Source organism: Zonotrichia leucophrys, unplaced genomic scaffold (genome assembly GCF_028769735.1).
Source record: "Zonotrichia leucophrys gambelii isolate GWCS_2022_RI unplaced genomic scaffold, RI_Zleu_2.0 Scaffold_280_67396, whole genome shotgun sequence".
Lineage (NCBI taxonomy): Eukaryota > Metazoa > Chordata > Aves > Passeriformes > Passerellidae > Zonotrichia > Zonotrichia leucophrys.
The window spans coordinates 48851-67331 of NW_026992485.1; the positions used below are offsets into that span (position 1 = coordinate 48851).

Sequence of the window (18481 nt, forward strand, 5' to 3'; positions counted from 1 at the left end):
CCAAGAGCCCCATGAGGGCACCCCCAGACCCACCGAGACGCCTTGGAACCCACAGAGACCCCTCTGAGGACACCCCTAAAACCACCTGGAACCTCTAAGAACACCCCCAGACCCACCGGGAATCCCCAAGAACACCCCCAGACCCACCAGGACCCCACAAAACCTCCCCAAGGACACCGGGAGCCCCTCAAGACCCTCCCCAGAACCCTCAGGACCCCCAAAATCCCCTGAAAACACCGAGACCCCCACAAAGGGGGACACCAGGACCCCCTTGGGGACCCAGAGACACTCGGGACCCCCCCCAATGTTCACCCCCCTCCCCAAATATCCCCTCCAGGAGCTCCCCAAAGTCAAACACGGCTCTGTGGGGGTGGAAGGACATAAAAAATTCATTTTATTATTTATTGGGGGGGCTGAGAACAGCCGGGACACCCCCAAATCCTGGTGGGGCTCAAAGAGGGGGTTCAGGGGTCGTTCTTGGGGGGATTTTGGGGGGTTCAGGGCTTGCTTTCGGGGTTTTGGAGGGCTGAGAACAGCCCAGACACCCCCAAATCCTGGTGGGGCTCATTGAGGGGGTTCAGGGCTCATTCCTGGGGGGATTTTGGGGGGTTCAGGGGTCGATCCCGGGGGGTTTTGGGGCTGTTCTCAGCCCAAACTCCCCCAGACCCTTGTGGAGCTCATTGAGGGGGGTTCAGGGCTCGGTTTTGGGGCTGTTCTCAGCCCAGACTCCCCCAGTTTCCCCCATAGAGGGTTCAAGGCTTGTTCCCCAGGGTTTTGGGGGGTTCAGGGCTCGTTTTTGGGGTTCATCCTCGCCCCTTCTTGGCTCTGTCCTTGTCCTTGCCGCCCTTGGGCGCCGTGACCAGCGCCAGCTTCTTGGGCAGCGCTCCCTGCGCTCTCTGCACGGTCTCCTGCTCGATCCTCATCCGGATCCCGACCTCCAGGCGCTGCAGAACATTCCAGAAGGGTCAGGGGGGCCCACGGGGAGAGACCCGCGCCCCCAAAAATCCCCCTCAGGGACCCCTTCTCACCTTCTTCAGCTTCTGCTGCTGGATCACGCGGAGCTTCTTGGGGGCGATGGTGCGGCCTAAAGGGGGGAGAGGCGGGGTGAGACCCCCGGGACCCTCAGGGAGGAACCGGGACCCCCCCCCGCCCAACCGGGGCCTCCCTCACGGCCGCAGCGCCTCAGGCCTGGTCACCCTCCATCTTGGGGACCCCCGGACCGGCCTGGCCGCGTTTCCCGGGGTTTCGGGAGCCTCCGCACCTCCTTTCCGCGGGCCCCGAGAGCTCCGCGCCGCCGCCGCCGCTGCCGTTGCCGCTTTGGGGCGCTTGGCCGCGGCCTTGGGGCGGCCCTGCGCCATGGCGGCTGTGAGGGAGCGCCGGGCATGATGGGATACACCGGGGCGGAAGTGCCGCAAGGGGTGTCGGGATATACCGGGGCAATGCTGCCGCAAAAGCTGCCGGGATATACAGAGGCGGAAATGCCGCAAAGGATATCGGGATATACCGGGGCAGTACGGTCGCAAAGGACCTCGGTATATACCGGGGCGGAAATGCCACAAAGGATGCCGGGATTTATCGAGGCGTTATTGCCGCAAAGGATGTCGGGGTATACCGGGGCGTTGCTGCAAAGGCTGCCGGGATACACTGGGGCGGAACTGCCGCAAATACTGTTGGGATACACCGAGGCCAGAACTACGCACAGAATGCCGGGATATACCGAGGTTTTATTGCCGCAGAGGCTGCCGGGATACACCGAGGCGGAAGCCGTCAGCGCTCCCCGCGCTCCGCCAGCTCCCGGCTGAGCTGGGACGGGGGGAACACCCCCCACTCGGTGATGATGCCCCCCGTGATCAGCTCGTGCGGCGTGACGTCAAACGCCGGGTTCCACACGTCCACCTCTGCACAGGGGGGGGACATGAGGGGGTACACGGGGTCAGAGGGGCTCTGGCAGCGACCCCTGACCCATCAGGGAACCCCAAACCCACCAGGGAACCCCAAACCCTACACAGCAACCCTCTATGGGACCCCTGGGACTCTTGAGACCACCCCCAGACCCACTGGGATCCCCGACACTCCCCCTGAGAGCCCTCTCAGACCCACCAGGACCCACAGAGACCCCCTGAGATCACCCCCAGACCTACCAGGACTCCCAAGAAAGCACCGAGACCCCTTTGAGAGCACTCCCGGACCCACTGGGACCCTCAAGATCCCTCTGAGAGCACCCCCAGGCCCACCAGAACCCCTCTGAGACCCTCCCCAGACCTGCCAAGAGCCCCCCAGAGCCACCACGACCTCCAAGACCACTCTGAGATCACCCCCAAGACCCATCAGGACTCCCAAAACTCCCCCAAGAACACCCCCAGACCCACCAAGACGCCTCTGAGACCCCTCCAGACCCACCAGGACCCCCCAGGGCTGTCTCCGTGTCCCCCACCCTGCCCAAAGCCCCCCTTGCACCGCGGCACCCACCGGGCTCAGCCAGGAGAACGCCCCCGAGCTGGGTGAGCTCGGTGCCCGGGCGCTCCTCGATGGGGATCAGGCTGCCCGAGGCCAGCGCGGGGTCGCAGCTGCTGCTGGGGGCGGCCACGTAGAAGGGGATGCGCAGGTGATGCGCGGCCAGCGCCAGCTGGAACGTCCCGATCTTGTTGGCCACGTCACCGTTGGCGGCCACGCGGTCGGCGCCCACCACCACGGCTGGGGAGGTTGGGCTGTGTCACCCGTGTGCTGTCACATCCCGTCCCTGTGCCCTCAGCTTGGGGCCTGTCCTTTCCCGGGTCACCTGTCAGCACCTGGTGTCCCTCCTCCTTGTCCCCATCCCGTTCTGTGTGTCCCAATCCCGTCCCCATCTCGTGTCCATTTTCCTTGTCCCCATCTGTTCTATGTCCCCATTTTGTCACTGACCCCATGTCCCTCCTCCTTGTGCCCATCCCGTTCTGTGTGTGTCCCCACCTTGTGTCCCCCTCACCCTGCTGTGTCCCCATCCTGTGTCCCTCCTCTTTGTTCCCATCCCATTCTGGGTCCCCATCCTCTTCTGTGTCCCCTCCCATGTCCCTTTTCCCTGTCCCCATCCCGTTCTGTGTGTCCCAATCCTGTTCCCATCTCGTGTCCATTTTCCTTGTCCCCATCCCGTTCTATGTGTCCCAATCCCGTCCCCATCTCGTGTCCATTTTCCTTGTCCCCATCCTGTTCTATGTCCCCATCTTGTCACTGACCCCCATGTCCCTCCTCCTTGTCCCCATCCTGCTCTGTGTGTGTCCCCACCTTGTGTCCCCCTCACCCTGCTGTGTCCCCATCCTGTGTCCCTCCTCCTTGTCCCCATCCCATTCTGGGTCCCCATCCTGTCACCCTCCCCATGTCCCTTTTCCTGTCCCCATCCATTCTGTGTCCCAATCCCGTCCCCATCTCGTGTCCCTTTTCCTTGTCCCCATCCTGTTCTATGTCCCCACCTTGTCACTGACCCCATGTCCCTCCTCCTTGTCCCCATCCCGCTCTGTGTCCCCACCTTGTGTCCCCCTCACCCTGCCCTGTGCGTCCCCACTCTGTCACCCATCTTGTGTCCCTTTTCCTTGTCCCCATCCCATTTTGTGTCCCCATCCTGTCCCCACCTTGCTCTGTGTCCCCCATGTCCCCCTTGCCCTGTTCTGTGTCCCCATCCTGCCACCCACCCCGTGTCCCTCCTGTGTCCCCATCCCATGTCCCTTTTCCTTGTCCCCATCCCCTTCTGTGTCCCCATCCTGTCCCCACCCCGTGTCCCCATCTCGTGTCCCTTTTCCTTGTCCCCATCCCCTTCTGTGTCCCCACCTTGCTCTGCGTCCCCTCCTTGTCCCCGTGTCCCTCTGTCCCTCCCCGTCCCTCTGTCCCCATCCCTGTGTCCCTCCCCGTGTCCCTCTTGTCCCCTCCCCGTCCCTCTGTCCCGCCCTGTCCCTCCCCGTGTCCCTCTGTCCCTCCCCGTGTCCCTCTGTCCCTCCCCGTGTCCCCCTGTCCCCTCTGCGTCCCTCTGTCCCTCCCCATCCCTGTGTCCCTCCCCGTGTCCCTCTGTCCCCTCCCCGTCCCTCTGTCCCTCCCCGTGTCCCTCTGTCCCTCCCCGTCCCTGTGTCCCTCCCCGTGTCCCCCTGTCCCCTCTGTGTCCCTCTGTCCCTCCCCGTCCCTCTGTCCCTCCCCGTCCCTCTGTCCCTGCCGGTACCGTGCACGCCGTGCTCCCGCATGGCGGCGGCGGCGGCGCTGTCGGCGATTATCGTGACCGGGATCCCGTCGTGCCGCAGCTCCAGCGCCGAGAGCCGCGAGCCCTGGTGGAAGGGCCGGGTCTCGGTGCAGAACACGCGGGACAGAGACCCCCGCTCGTGCAGGGCCCGCACCACCCCTGGGGGGGACACGAGGGGACACTCAGGGACAATCAGGGACACCACAAAAAGCCCCAGGGGGAAAAAAGGGGGCAGGGAGCCCCCCCAGTGCCCCCCAGAATCTCCCAGTGCCCTCCCAGTTCCCCCCAGTACCCCCAATCCCCTCCCAGTGCCCCCCAGCTCCCTCCCAGTTCTCCCCAATTCCTCCCATTACCCCTCAATTCCCTCCCATTGCTCCCCAGTAACCCCCAGAATCTCCCAGTGCCCTCCCAGTTCCCCCCAGTTCCCCCCAGTCCCCCCCATTACCCTCCCAGTCCTTCCCAGTTTCCCCCATTACCCCCCATTACCCCCCAATTCCTCCCAGTTCTCCCCAATTCCTCCCATTACCCCTCAATTCCCTCCCAGTCCCTCCCATTGCTCCCCAGTGCCCCCCAGAATCTCCCAGTGCCCTCCCAGTTCCCCCATTACCCTCCCAGTCCTTCCAGTTTCCCCCATTACCCCCATTACCCCCAATTCCTCCCAGTTCTCCCCAGTTCCTCCCAGTACCCCTCAATTCCCTCCCAGTCCCTCCCATTGCTCCCCATTTCTCCCCATTACCCTCCCAGTGCCCCCCAGTTTCCCCCATTATCCCCTCAATTCCCTCCCAGTACCCCCCAGTCCCTCCCATTACCCCTCAATTCCCTCCCAGTCCTCCCAGTCCCTCCCAGTACCCGCAATTCCCTCCCAGTCCCTCCCATTGCTCCCAGTACCTCCAGTTTCCCCATTACCTCCCAGTGCCCCCCAGTTTCCCCCATTATCCCCTCAATTCCCTCCCAGTGCCCCCGTACCCAGGGCGGTGCCGTAGCCGGCCGTGGCGAGGGTCCCGGTGTTGCAGTGGGTCAGGAGGGTGACGGGACCCCCGCCCGGGACCCTCCCCAGGATGTGCTCGGCCCCGTGGGCGCCGATGCTGCGATTGTCGCGCCGGTCCTTGGCCAGCAGCCCCTCGATGTACTCGATGATGCTGGGGGGGAAAATACACCAGAATCACCCCAAATATACCCCAAAATCTGCCCCAAAATCACCCCAAATATACCCCAAAATCACCCCAAATATACCCCAAAATCTGCCCCAAAATCACCCCAAATATACCCCAAAATCTGCCCCAAAATCACCCCAAATATACCCCAAAATCACCCCAAATATACCCCAAAATCTGCACCAAAATAACCCCAAATATACCCCAAAATCTGCCCCAAAATCACCCCAAATATACCCCAAAATCTGCACCAAAATAACCCCAAATATACCCCAAAATCACCCCAAATATACCCCAAAATCTGCCCCAAAATCACCCCAAATATACCCCAAAATCTGCCCCAAAATCACCCCAAATATACCCCAGAATCACCCCAAATATACCCCAAAATCTGCACCAAAATAACCCCAAATATACCCCAAAATCTGCCCCAAAATCACCCCAAATATACCCCAAAATCTGCCCCAAATATACCCCAAATGTACCCCAGAATCACCCCAAATATACCCCATAATCTGCCCCAAAATCACCCCAAATATACCCCAAAATCTGCCCCAAAATCACCCCAAATATACCCCAAAATCTGCCCCAAATATACCCCAAAATCTGCCCCAAAATCACCCCAAATATACCCCAAAATCTGCCCCAAAATCCTCCCAAATATAGCCAGAATCTGCCCAAAATCACCCCAAGTATACCCCAAAATCTGCCCCAAAATCACCCCAAAATCACCCCAAATATACCCCAAATATACCCCAAAATCTGCCCCAAAATCACCCCAAATATACCCCAGAATCACCCCAAATATACCCCAAATTCACCCAAATATTCCCCAAAATCTGCCCCAGAATCACCCAAATCACCCCAAAATCACCCCAAATATACCCCAGAATCACCCCAAATATACCCCAAATTCACCCAAATATTCCCCAAAATCTGCCCAAAATCACCCCAAATATACCCCAAATCTGCACCCAAACCCACCCTGGAATCCCAAATCTCCCCAAACCCCCCAAATCCCCCAAATTTCCCCCCCCGGACCCCACAGCCCCCTCCCCATCCCCGTTACCTCTGGCGCAGCTCCTGGGGGGTCACCCCGGGGGTCTCCTGCACCTTTTTCCGGAGCCCCCAAATCCCCCCAAAAGCCCCCCAAATCTCCCAAATGTCCACCTAGAACCCAAAGTGCCCCCCAAATCCCACCCCAGATTCCCCCAGACCCCCTCCAATCTCCCCTAAATCTCTCCTGGAACCCCAAATCCCCCTTAAATCTCCCCTAAATGCCCCTAAATCCCCCCCAATCCCCACCTGGAACCCCAAATCCCCCCAAAATCACCCCCAAATCCCACCTGGATTCCCAAATTCCCCCTGAATCCCCCCAAATCCACCTCAAACTGCCCCAAAATCCCCCCCAAACCCCCCTCAAATCTACCCCAAATCTCTCCTGGAACCCCAAATTTCCCCCCCCGGACCCCCGAAGCCCCCTCCCCATCCCCGTTACCTCTGGCGCAGCTCCTGGGGGGTCACCCCGGGGGTCTCCTGCACCTTTTTCCGGAGCCACCCCCGCAGCCTCTCGGCCTCCCTGCCCAGGTTGGCGGCCGTGGGGCGGGCGCTGAGCAGGAACCCCAATCTCTGCCCCACAAACTCCTCGAGCGCCCCCAAATCCTCCTGGGGGCCCGCGCCCCCCGCCAGCTCCACGGCCAGGCTGAGGCAGCCCAGCAGGGCGATGGCCGGGGCGCCCCGCACCTGGGGGGGAATAGCCCAGAATCACCCCAAATATAGCCCAAAATCACCCCAAATATACCCCAAAATCACCCCAAATATAGCCCAAAAATACCCCAAAATCTGCCCCAAAATCACCCCAAATATACCCCAAAAATACCCCAAAAACTGCCCCAAAATCATCCAAATATACCCAAAAATATCCCAAAATCTGCCCAAAATCACCCCAAATATAGCCCAAAATCTGCCCCAAAAATACCCCAAATATATCCCAAAATCTGCCCCAAAATCATCCCAAATATACCCCAAAAATACCGCAAAATCACCCCAAATATACCCCAAAATCTGCCCCAAAATCACCCCAAATACACCCAAAATTCACCCCAAATATACCCATAATCTGCCCAAAATCATCCCAAATATACCCCACAATCTGCACCAAAAATACCCCAAAATCACCCCAAATATATCCCAAAATCCTCCCAAATATACCCCAAATATACCCCCAAATCACCCCAAATTACCCATAATCTGCCCCAAAATCACCCCAAATATACCCCAAAATCAACCCAAATTACCCCAAAATACCCCAAAATCTGCCCCAAATAGACCCCAAAATCATCCCAAATATACCCCAAAAATACCCCAAAAATACCCAAAAATCACCCCAAATATACCCCAAAATCTGCCCAAAATCACCCAAATATACCCCATAATCTGCCCAAAATCACCCCAAATCTGCCCCAAAATCATCCAAATATACCCCAAAATCTGCCCCAAAATCACCCCAAATCTGCCCCAAAATCATCCCAAATATACCCAAAAATACCCCAAAATCTGCCCGATATACCCCAAATACACCTCAAAATCCTCCCAAATATACCCCAAATATACCCCAAAAATCTGCTCCAAAATCATCCCAAATATACCCCAAATATACCCCAAAATCACCCCAAATATAGCCCAAAATCATCTCAAATATACCCAAAATCTGCCCAAATATCACCCAAAATCACCCCAAATATACCCAAAATCACCAATATACCCCAAAATCACCCCAAATATACCCAAAATGACCCCAAAATCTGCCCAAAATCATCCCGAATGTACCCATAATCTGCCCAAAATCACCCAAATATACCCCAAAATCACCCCAAATATACCCAAATGACCCAAAATCTGCCCAAAATCATCCCGAATGTACCCCAAAATCTGCCCCAAATCACCCCAAATATACCCATAATCTGCCCCAAAATCACCCAAATATACCCCAAAATTACCCAAATATACCCGAATCTGCCCAAATCACCCCAAATATACCCCAAAATCTGCTCAAAATCATCCCAATATACCCAAAATCACCCCAAATATACCCAAAATCTGCCCCAAAATCACCCAAAATACCCCAAAATACCGCAAATCACCCAAATATACCTCAAAATCTGCCCAAATTCACCCAAATATTCCCCAAAATCCTCCCAAATGTACCCCAAAATCTGCCCCAAAATCACACACCTGGGACCCCTCCCCAAAATGCGTTTGGGGTCCCTAAAACGCTGAGGCAGCCCAGCGGGGGGAAATGCACCTGAGACCCTCCCAAATGAGTCTGGGGTCCTAAACCAAAATCCTGGGAGAGGGCACAGAAAAACCCCTGAGACCCCTCCCCAAAATGGGTTGGGGGTCCCTGAAACTCGAGGGCTATGGAAACACCACTGAGACTCCCCCGGGGTTGATTTGGGGGGTCCCCAAAACCTTTTGGGGTTCTGGGAGTGGGTCAGGATTGGGGTGGGGGTCTCGGGGGGGGGGTCAGGATTGAGTGGGGGTCTCGGGGGGTATTTTGGGGGGTCTCGGGGGGGGTCAGATTGAGTGGGGGTCTTGGGGGTATTTGGGGGATCAGGATTGGTTGGGGGTCGTGGAGTGGTCAGGATTGGGGTGGGGGTCTCTGGGGTATTTGGGGGGGGTCAGGGGGTATTTGGGGGTCTCTGGGTATTTGGGGTTCAGGGGTATTGGGGGGGGGTCTCCCCTCACCTCCATGTCGCGGATGGCGCCCCAGGCCCGCTCCACGCCCCCCACCCGCTCGTAGCGGAGCTGCCCCGGCAGCAGCCGCTGGTTCAGAACCTCGAGCGAACCGCGCCGGTACCGGAGCGACTCCAGCGCCATCGCGACAGAAACCGCGACAGAAACCGCGACAGGAACGGGGACAGGAACGGGGACCGAACACGCGACAGGAACGGCGATAAAGCCCCGCCCCTTACAGGAAACCCCGCCCCTTCCCGGAAGCCACGCCCCTCAGAGGAGCAAGCTCCTTTCTGAAGCCACGCCCCATCACGAAGCCACGCCCCCACCACGAAGCCACGCCCCACCATTAAAGCCACGCCCCCGCCGCGCCAAAACCACGGAAATCGCGGCAATTTTTAAATTTCAATTTTAATTATTTTGGGGGGATAAATTACAATAAACAGGGGGGAGGGGGTCTCGGGGGGGAGGGGCTGGGGGCTCGGAGACCCCTCCCCAAACCAACCCCCCCCACCCCTCATTTTGGGGGGTTCCGGCCCCCCCAAATCCCCTCAGGGGCTCTCGGAACCGGAGTCGGAATAATCGGCGACCAAAGATGGGGCGGGGGCGTCACGGGGGGGGTCCCGGGGGGGTTCCCCAGTTTGGGGGGGGTCCCGAGGGGTCCCCTCAATTTGGGGAGGGTCCCGAGGGGTTTCCTCAGCCTGGGGGGGGTCCTGGGGGGCGGCACCGGGGGGGTCCCGGGGGGTTCCCGCAATTTGGGGAGGGGTCCCCTCGGTCTGGGGAGGGGCTCCCCCATCCTGGGGGGGGTCCCGGGGTGTCCCCGCCCCCCTCCTGACGATGCCGAGCCCGGCGGGGGTCGGGGGGGGTCCCGGCGGTGTCCGTGGCGCCCCCAGCCCCAATTTCTGGGGAGGGGTCCGGGAGGTGCCGGGTCCGAACCAGGAGCGCTGGGAGATCTCGGAGCGCTTGAGGCGCTGCCGCTGCTCGTAGGCTGGGGGGGAACGGGGACCCCCAAATGGGGACCCCAAAATGTCACCCCCAAAATCCTGACCCCAAAATGGGGACCCCAAAATGTCACCCCAAAATCCTGACCACAAAATGTGACCCCGAAATGGGGACCCCGAAATGGAGACCCCAAAATGTCACCCCGAAATGGGGACCCCGAAATGGGGACCCCCAAAATGTCACCCCGAAATCCTGACCCCAAAATGGAGACCCCGAAATGGAGACCCCGAAATGGGGACCCCGAAATGGAGACCCCGAAATGGGGACCCCAAAATCTGACCCCCAAAATTCTGACCCCAAAATGTCACCCCGAAATGGAGACCCCAAAATCCGACCCCCAAAATGGGGACCGCAAAATCTGATCCCCCCCAAAATGGTGAGCCTGAAGTGCTGACCCCAAAATTCCCCCAAACTCCCCTAAAACCCCCCCAAATCCCCACCTGGGACCCCAAATCCCCACCTGGGACCCCAAATCCCCTCGGGACCCCCCCTCAGATCTCCCCAAATCTCCCCCAGACCCCCTTGGGATGACCCCAAATCCTCCCCAAAATCCCCCCAAATCCCACTCAAACCCCCCCCAAAATCCCTCCAGGAACCCCCAATTCCCCCCGGGACCCCCAAATCCCCCCAAATCCCCCCTGGACCCCTCCTCACAGTCGGGGGCGCGCAGGCGCAGCAGCGCCGCCAGCCGCTGATCACCCCCCAAATCCCACCCAAAACTCCCCAAAATCCCCCCAAAACTCCCCAAAATCCCCCAAAACCCCCAGGAACCCCCAAATCCCCACCTGGGACCCCAAATCCCCCCAAATCCCCCCAAATCCCCCCGGACCCCCGCTCACAGTCGGGGGCGCGCAGGCTGAGCAGCGCCGCCAGCCGCTGATCACCCCCCAAATCCCACCCAAAACCCCCCAAAAACCCCCCAAATCCCCCCAAAACCCCCCAGGAACCCCCAAAACCCCCCCAGGAACCCCCAATTCCCCTTGGGACCCCCCAAATCCCCCAAATTCCCCCCGGGACCCCCCAAATCCCCCCGGACCCCCGCTCACAGTCGGGGCGCGCAGGCGCAGCAGCGCCGCCAGCCGCCGATCAGCCCCAAAACCCCCCCAAAATCCCCCAGGAACCCCCCCCAGGAACCCCCAAATCCCCCCGGGACCCCCCAGATCTCCCCAAATCTCCCCCAAACCCCCTTGGGATGACCCCAAATCCTCCCAATCCCACTCAAATCCTGCCCAAAATCCCCCCAAATCCCACCCAAAACCCCCCCCAGGAACCCCAAATCCCCCCTGGGACCCCCCAAATCCCCCCAAATCCCCCGGGACCCCCCAAATCCCCCGGAGCCCCGCTCACAGTCAGGGGCCCGCAGGCTGAGCAGCGCCGCCAGCCGCCGATCCTCCCCCAAATCCCACCCAAAACTCCCCAAAATCCCCCCAAAACTCCCCAAAATCCCCCCAAAACCCCCCCAGGAACCCCCAAATCCCCACCTGGGACCCCAAAATCCCCCTTGGACCCCTCCTCAAAGTCAGGGGCGCACAGGCGCAGCAGCGCCGCCAGCCGCTGATTACCCCCAAATCCCACTCAAATCCCACCCAAAACCCCCAAAATCCCCCCAGGAACCCCCAAATCCCCACCTGGGACCCCAAATCCCCTCGGGACCCCCCCCCAGATCTCCCCAAATCTCCCCCAAACCCCCTTGGGATGACCCCAAATCCTCCCAATCCCACTCAAATCCTGCCCAAACCCCCAAAAAATCCCCCCAAAACCCCACCTGGGACCCCAAAATCCCCCCAAAATCCCCCCGGGACCCCCCAAATCCCCCTTGGACCCCTCCTCACAGTCGGGGGCGCGCAGGCTGAGCAGCGCCGCCAGCCGCCGATCACCCCCCAAATCCCACCCAAAACTCCCCAAAACCCCCCAAAATCCCCCCAGGAACCCCCAAAATCCCCCCAGGAACCCCCAAATCCCCACCTGGGACCCCAAATCCCCACCTGGGACCCCCAAATCCCCCCAAATCCCCCCCGCTCACAGTCGGGCGCGCGCAGGCGCAGCAGCGCCGCCAGCTGCTGATCACCCCCCAAATCCACCCAAAACTCCCCAAAATCCCCCCAAAATCCCCCCAAATCCCACCCAAAACCCCCCCAGGAACCCCCAAAACCCCCCCAGGAACCCCCAATTCCCTCGGGACCCCCCAAATCCCCCCAAATCCCCCCGGAGCCCCGCTCACAGTCGGGCGCGCGCAGGCGCAGCAGCGCCGCCAGCCGCCGATCCTCCTCCTCCTCGCGGACCAGGGGGATGCTCAGCCCGGCCTTCCTCGCCAGCGCCGCCGCCTCCTCCTCCTCCTCCTTCAGCGTCTTCTTCTCCTCCTGGGGGGGGAAATGGGGCTGGGGGCTTGGGGGTTTTTGGGGGGATTTTTTGGGATTTTTTTGGGATTTTTTGGAGATTTTGGGGGGGTTTTTTTGGATTTTTTTGGGGATTTTTTTGGGTTTTTTAAGATTTTTTGGGGTTTTTTTAGGGAATATTTAGGGGATTTAGGGATGTTTTTGATGGAATTTTGCGGCAGTTTCTCAGGGTGTTTTTGGGGTATTTGGGGATGTTTTTTCGGGGATTTTGTGGAGGTTTCTCAGGGTGTTTTTAAGGAATTTTGGGAAGTTTTTTAGGGGATTTAGGGGAGGTTTTTTAGGGGATTTAGGGGGTGATTTATAGGAGATTTTTCGGGGATTTAGGGAAGGTTTTTGATGGAATTTTGTGGAGGTTTTTCAGGGTGTTTTTAAGGAATTTTGGGAAGTTTTTCGGGGATTTAGGGGATGTTTTTGATGGAATTTTGTGGCGGTTTCTCAGGGTTTTTTTAGGGTATTTTGGGAAGTTTTTTAGGGGATTTAGGGGAGGTTTTTTAGGGTATTTTGGGAAGTTTTTTCGGGGATTTAGGGGATGTTTTTGATGGAATTTTGTGGCGGTTTCTCAGGGTGTTTTTGCTGGAATTTTGTGGCGGTTTCTCAGGGTGTTTTTGATGGAATTTTGCGGCGGTTTCTCAGGGTGTTTTTGGGGTATTTTGGGAAGTTTTTTCGGGGATTTAGGGGACGTTTTTGATGGAATTTTGCGGCGGTTTCTCAGGGTGTTTTTAAGGAATTTTGGGAGGTTTTTTCGGGGATTTAGGGGAGGTTTTTAGGGAATTTTGGGAAGTGTTTTAGGGGATTTGGGGGATGTTTTGATGGAATTTTGCAGCGGTTTCTCGGGGTGTTTTTAAGGAATTTTGGGAAGTTTTTTAGGGGATTTAGGGGAGGTTTTTGATGGAATTTTGTGGCGGTTTCTCAGGGTGTTTTTGGGGTATTTTGGGAAGTTTTTTAGGGTATTTTGGGAAGTTTTTTAGGGGATTTAGGGGATGTTTTTGATGGAATTTTGTGGCGGTTTCTCAGGGTGTTTTTGGGGTATTTTGGGAAGTTTTTTGGGGATTTAGGGGATGTTTTTTATGGGATTTTGTGGAGGTTTTTTTGGGGATTTTGCGGCGGTTTCTCAGGGTGGTTTGGGGGTATTTTGGGAAGTTTTTTTGGGGATTTAGGGGATGTTTTTGATGGAATTTTGTGGCGGTTTCTCAGGGTGTTTTCGGGGTATTTGGGGATGTTTTTGATGGAATTTTGTGGCGGTTTCTCAGGGTGTTTTTGGGGTATTTTGGGATGTTTTTGATGGAATTTTGCGGCAGTTTCTCAGGGTGTTTTTGGGGTATTTGGGGATGTTTTTGATGGAATTTTGCGGCAGTTTCTCAGGGTGTTTTTGGGGTATTTGGGGATGTTTTTGATGGAATTTTGTGGCGGTTTCTCAGGCTGTTTTCAGGGTGTTTTGGGGTGCCCCCAGCCCCGCACTGACCCGGAAGCGCCTCCGCAGGCGGCTGTTGAGGCCGAAATCGTCCTTCCAGGCGCTCTGGGCCTCCTGCAGCCGCGTCAGGGTGGGCACCACGCGCTCCAGGACCCCCCGGTCCGACACGCCGTGCTCCAGGCGGAACATGGCATCGGTGGCCAGGCGCTGCCGCTGCTCTGGGGCTGGGGGAAACCATACTGGGGGTACTGGGAGGGACTGGGAGGGACTGGGAGGGACTGGGATGGACTGGGAGGGACTGGGATGGACTGGGATGGAACTGGGATGGAACTGGGAGGGACTGGGAGGGACTGGGAGGGACTGGGGGTACTGGGGGTGACACGCTCTGTGCTCCAGGCGGAACATGGCGTCGGTGGCCAGGCGCTGCCGCTGCTCTGGGGCTGGGGAACGACATACTGGGATGGACTGGGATGGACTGGGATGGACTGGGAGGGACTGGGAGGGACTGGGATGGACTGGGATGGACTGGGATGGGACTGGGATGGACTGGGAGGGACTGGGAGGGACTGGGAGGGACTGGGGACACTGGGGGTGACACGCTCTGTGCTCCAGGCGGAACATGGCATCGGTGGCGAGGCGCTGCCGCTGCTCTGGGGCTGGGAGAAACCATACTGGGGTACTGGGAGGGACTGGGAGGGACTGGGAGGGACTGGGATGGACTGGGGACACTGGGGACAATGGGGACACTGGAGATACTGGGGGTACTGGGACACTGGGGACACTGGGATGGACTGGGAGGGACTGGGATGGACTGGGAGGGACTGGGGACACTGGGACACTGGGGGTGACACGCTCTGCGCTCCAGGCGGAACATGGCGTCGGTGGCGAGGCGCTGCCGCTGCTCTGGGGCTGGGGGAAACCATACTGGGATGGACTGGGATATACTGGGATGGACTGGGAGGGACTGGGGACACTGGGGACACTGGGGGTGACACGCTCTGTGCTCCAGGCGGAACATGGCATCGGTGGCCAGGCGCTGCCGCTGCTCTGGGGCTGGGGAACGACATACTGGGATGGACTGGGAGGGACTGGGAGGGACTGGGATGGACTGGGAGGGACTGGGAGGGACTGGGAGGGACTGGGAGGGACTGGGATGGACTGGGATGGACTGGGAGGGACTGGGATGGACTGGGAGGGACTGGGATGGACTGGGAGGGACTGGGAGGGACTGGGGACACTGGGAGGGACTGGGATGGACTGGGAGGGACTGGGATGGAACTGGGAGGGACTGGGGACACTGGGGACACTGGGACACTGGGGGTGACACACTCTGTGCTCCAGGCGGAACATGGCGTCGGTGGCCAGGCGCTGCCGCTGCTCTGGGCTGGGGAAACCATACTGGGGGTACTGGGAGGGACTGGGATGGACTGGGAGGGAATTGGAGGGGATCTGGGGACACTGGGATGGACTGGGAGGGACTGGGATGGAACTGGGATGGACTGGGATGGACTGGGATGGACTGGGATCAAACTGGGAGGGACTGGGATGGACTGGGATGGAACTGGGATGGACTGGGATGGAACTGGGAGCTGGACTGGTGGAGACTGGGATGAACTGGATGGACTGGGATGGACTGGGAGGGACTGGGAGGGACTGGGAGGGACTGGGAGGGAACTGGGAGGGACTGGGAGGGACTGGGAGGACTGGGATGGACTGGGATGGACTGGGAGGGACTGGGATGGACTGGGAGGGACTGGGAGGGACTGGGATGGACTGGATGGACTGGGGATACTGGGAGGGACTGGGATATACTGGGAGGGACTGGAAGGGAATTGGAGGGATCTGGGACACTGGGAGGGACTGGGAGGGACTGGGAGGGACTGGGAGGGACTGGGATGGACTGGGAGGGACTGGGATGGAACTGGGATGGACTGGGAGGGACTGGGAGGGACTGGGAGGGACTGGAGGGACTGGGGACACTGGGGACACTGGGGGTGACACGCTCTGTGCTCCAGGCGGAACATGGCGTCGGTGGCGAGGCGCTGCCGCTGCTCTGGGGCTGGGAGAAACCATACTGGGGGTACTGGGAGGGACTGGGGGAACTGGGAGGGACTGGGAGGGGATTTGGGGACACTGGGAGGGACTGGGAGGGACTGGGAGGGAATTGGAGGGAATTGGAGGGGATCTGGGGACACTGGGAGGGACTGGGATGGACTGGGAGGGACTGGGAGGGACTGGGAGGGACTGGGGACACTGGGGACACTGGGGGTGACACGCTCCGTGCTCCAGGCGGAACATGGCATCGGTGGCGAGGCGCTGCCGCTGCTCTGGGGCTGGGGGAAACCATACTGGGGGTACTGGGAGGGACTGGGAGGGACTGGGATGGAACTGGGATGGACTGGGATGGACTGGGACGGACTGGGAATGGACTGGGAGGGACTGGGAGGGACTGGGGACACTGGGAGGGACTGGGAGGGACTGGGAGGGACTGGGATCAAACTGGGATGGACTGGGAGGGACTGGGATCAAACTGGGATCAAACTGGGAGGGACTGGGAGGGACTGGGAGGGACTGGGATGGACTGGGGACACTGGGGGTGACACGCTCTGTGCTCCAGGCGGAACATGGCATCGGTGGCCAGGCGCTGCCGCTGCTCTGGGGCTGGGGGAAACCATACTGGGGGTACTGGGAGGGACTGGGAGGGACTGGGAGGGACTGGGATGGACTGGGGACACTGGGGACACTGGGGACACTGGAGATACTGGGGGTACTGGGGACACTGGGGACACTGGGGACACTGGAGATACTGGGGATACTGGGGACACTGGGGACACTGGGATGGACTGGGATGGACTGGGAGGGACTGGGAGGGACTGGGAGGGACTGGGAGGGACTGGGAGGGACTGGGATGGACTGGGAGGGGCTGGGATGGAACTGGGATGGACTGGGAGGGACTGGGGACACTGGGGGTGACACGCTCTGTGCTCCAGGCGGAACATGGCGTCGGTGGCCAGGCGCTGCCGCTGTTCTGGGGCTGGGGGAAACCATACTGGGGGTACTGGGAGGGACTGGGAGGGACTGGGATGGACTGGGAGGGACTGGGATGGACTGGGAGGGACTGGGAGGGACTGGGATGGACTGGGATGGACTGGGATGGACTGGGAGGGACTGGGAGGGACTGGGAGGGACTGGGAGGGAATTGGAGGGACTGGGATGGACTGGGATGGAACTGGGATGGACTGGGAGGGACTGGGAGGGAATGGGAGGGGAACTGGGGACACTGGGATGGACTGGGAGGGACTGGGATGGACTGGGGACATTGGGGACACTGGGGGTGACACGCTCTGTGCTCCAGGCGGAACATGGCGTCGGTGGCCAGGCGCTGCCGCTGCTCTGGGGCTGGGGGAAACCATACTGGGATGGACTGGGAGGGAATTGGAGGGGATCTGGGGACACTGGGATGGACTGGGATGGACTGGGCTCACTGGGACAGGGATCACAGGGCTATACTGGTCCATACTGGTCCATACTGGTCCATACTGGTCCATACTCACAGGAGGGCAGCACCTGCTCGCCGTCCCCCGGCTCCCAGCACCATGAACGGGGCACTGGGATGGACTGGGATGGACTGGGACAGGGCAGTACCATGACCCCGGGACTGTAGGGGGTTACTGGGCCATACTGGTCCATACTGGTCCATACTGGTTTATACTCACAGGAGGGCAGCACCTGCTCGCCGTCCCCCGGCTCCCAGCGCTCCTCCTTGCGCCGGGCCCCGCTGACGATGACGTAGTCGCAGTTGCCGGGGTCCGTCTGCAGCTCGATGTAATTCACGCACAGGTGGCACTTCATCCTGAACCTGGGGGGGGGCACGGGGTCAGGGGGGACCCCAAAATATCCCATGGGGGGTCCCCAAAATCCACACACACACACACACACCCCCAAAAATACCAAAAAAATTCAAAAAACTCCCAAAAAATCCAGTTCCAGCCCCACAAAAACCCCCAAAACCTTCCCAAAAATCCTCCCCTCAAATCCCTGCCCAATTCCTGGACACCCCCAAATCCCCCAAAACCCCAAAATCCCCCCAAAAACCCCAAAATCCCCCCAAACCTCACCTGTACACGGGCGTGGTGTAATAATTCCCCACCTTCTTCTTCTCAGCATTGTACCTGACACCTGGGGGGGAAATTGGGGGGCTCAAACCAACCCCCCCCACATTTGGGGAGTCCCCCAGAGCCTTTGGGACCCCCCGAAATCCCCCCAAAATGGGGAGGGGGCTCACCCATGCCGATGTGGTTCTGGCAGCCGTCGCACCAGATGTTGAAGGGCATCTCGAACCTGGGGGGGGAATTTGGGGGGTCAGGGGGGGTTTGGGGGTGTCCAGGAGTTTGGGGGGGCTGGGAAGGGGTTTGGGGGATTTTTGGAGATTTTTTGGGGATTTTTTGGAGATTTTTTGGGTTTTTTTTGGGGTTTTTTTTGGGAATTTTTGGGGATTTTTGGGGGAAGTTTGGGGAGGGGTTTTGGGGGGCTTGGGGAGGGGTTTTGGGGGGTCAGGGGGGTTTGGGGGTGTCCAGGAGTT

General features: G+C 59.4%; 3 protein-coding genes across 4 annotated transcripts; all 3 read right to left on the minus strand.

Moving 5' to 3' along the window:
* Positions 1-504: 504 nt before the first annotated feature.
* On the minus strand, positions 505-1418 carry CUNH19orf53 (chromosome unknown C19orf53 homolog). Its single transcript, XM_064700949.1, has 3 exons — positions 1262-1418; positions 1029-1084; positions 505-944 (listed from the first exon to the last, which is right to left on the minus strand). The coding sequence occupies exons 1-3, from the start codon at positions 1356-1358 to the stop codon at positions 804-806; spliced, it is 294 nt and encodes a 97-aa protein (XP_064557019.1). The 5' UTR covers positions 1359-1418; the 3' UTR covers positions 505-803.
* A 286-nt stretch (positions 1419-1704) lies between these two features.
* MRI1 (methylthioribose-1-phosphate isomerase 1) lies at positions 1705-9314 on the minus strand. The gene is made up of 6 exons (XM_064700948.1): positions 9103-9314; positions 6854-7098; positions 5168-5340; positions 4184-4360; positions 2470-2694; positions 1705-1898 (listed from the first exon to the last, which is right to left on the minus strand). The coding sequence occupies exons 1-6, from the start codon at positions 9232-9234 to the stop codon at positions 1768-1770; spliced, it is 1083 nt and encodes a 360-aa protein (XP_064557018.1). The 5' UTR covers positions 9235-9314; the 3' UTR covers positions 1705-1767.
* A 207-nt stretch (positions 9315-9521) lies between these two features.
* On the minus strand, positions 9522-18237 carry YJU2B (YJU2 splicing factor homolog B). 2 transcript variants are annotated; one of them, XM_064700946.1, is made up of 6 exons: positions 18185-18237; positions 18018-18078; positions 17616-17758; positions 13951-14123; positions 12314-12452; positions 9522-10078 (listed from the first exon to the last, which is right to left on the minus strand). In XM_064700946.1, exons 1-6 carry the CDS (start codon positions 18231-18233, stop codon positions 9642-9644), a joined length of 1002 nt encoding a protein of 333 aa, XP_064557016.1. In that variant the 5' UTR covers positions 18234-18237; the 3' UTR covers positions 9522-9641. The 2 variants fall into 2 exon arrangements, with proteins under 2 accessions (XP_064557016.1, XP_064557017.1); XM_064700947.1 differs by lacking the exons at positions 17616-17758; positions 18018-18078; positions 18185-18237 and adding an exon at positions 17454-17606.
* Between the last annotated feature and the right edge of the window lie 244 nt (positions 18238-18481).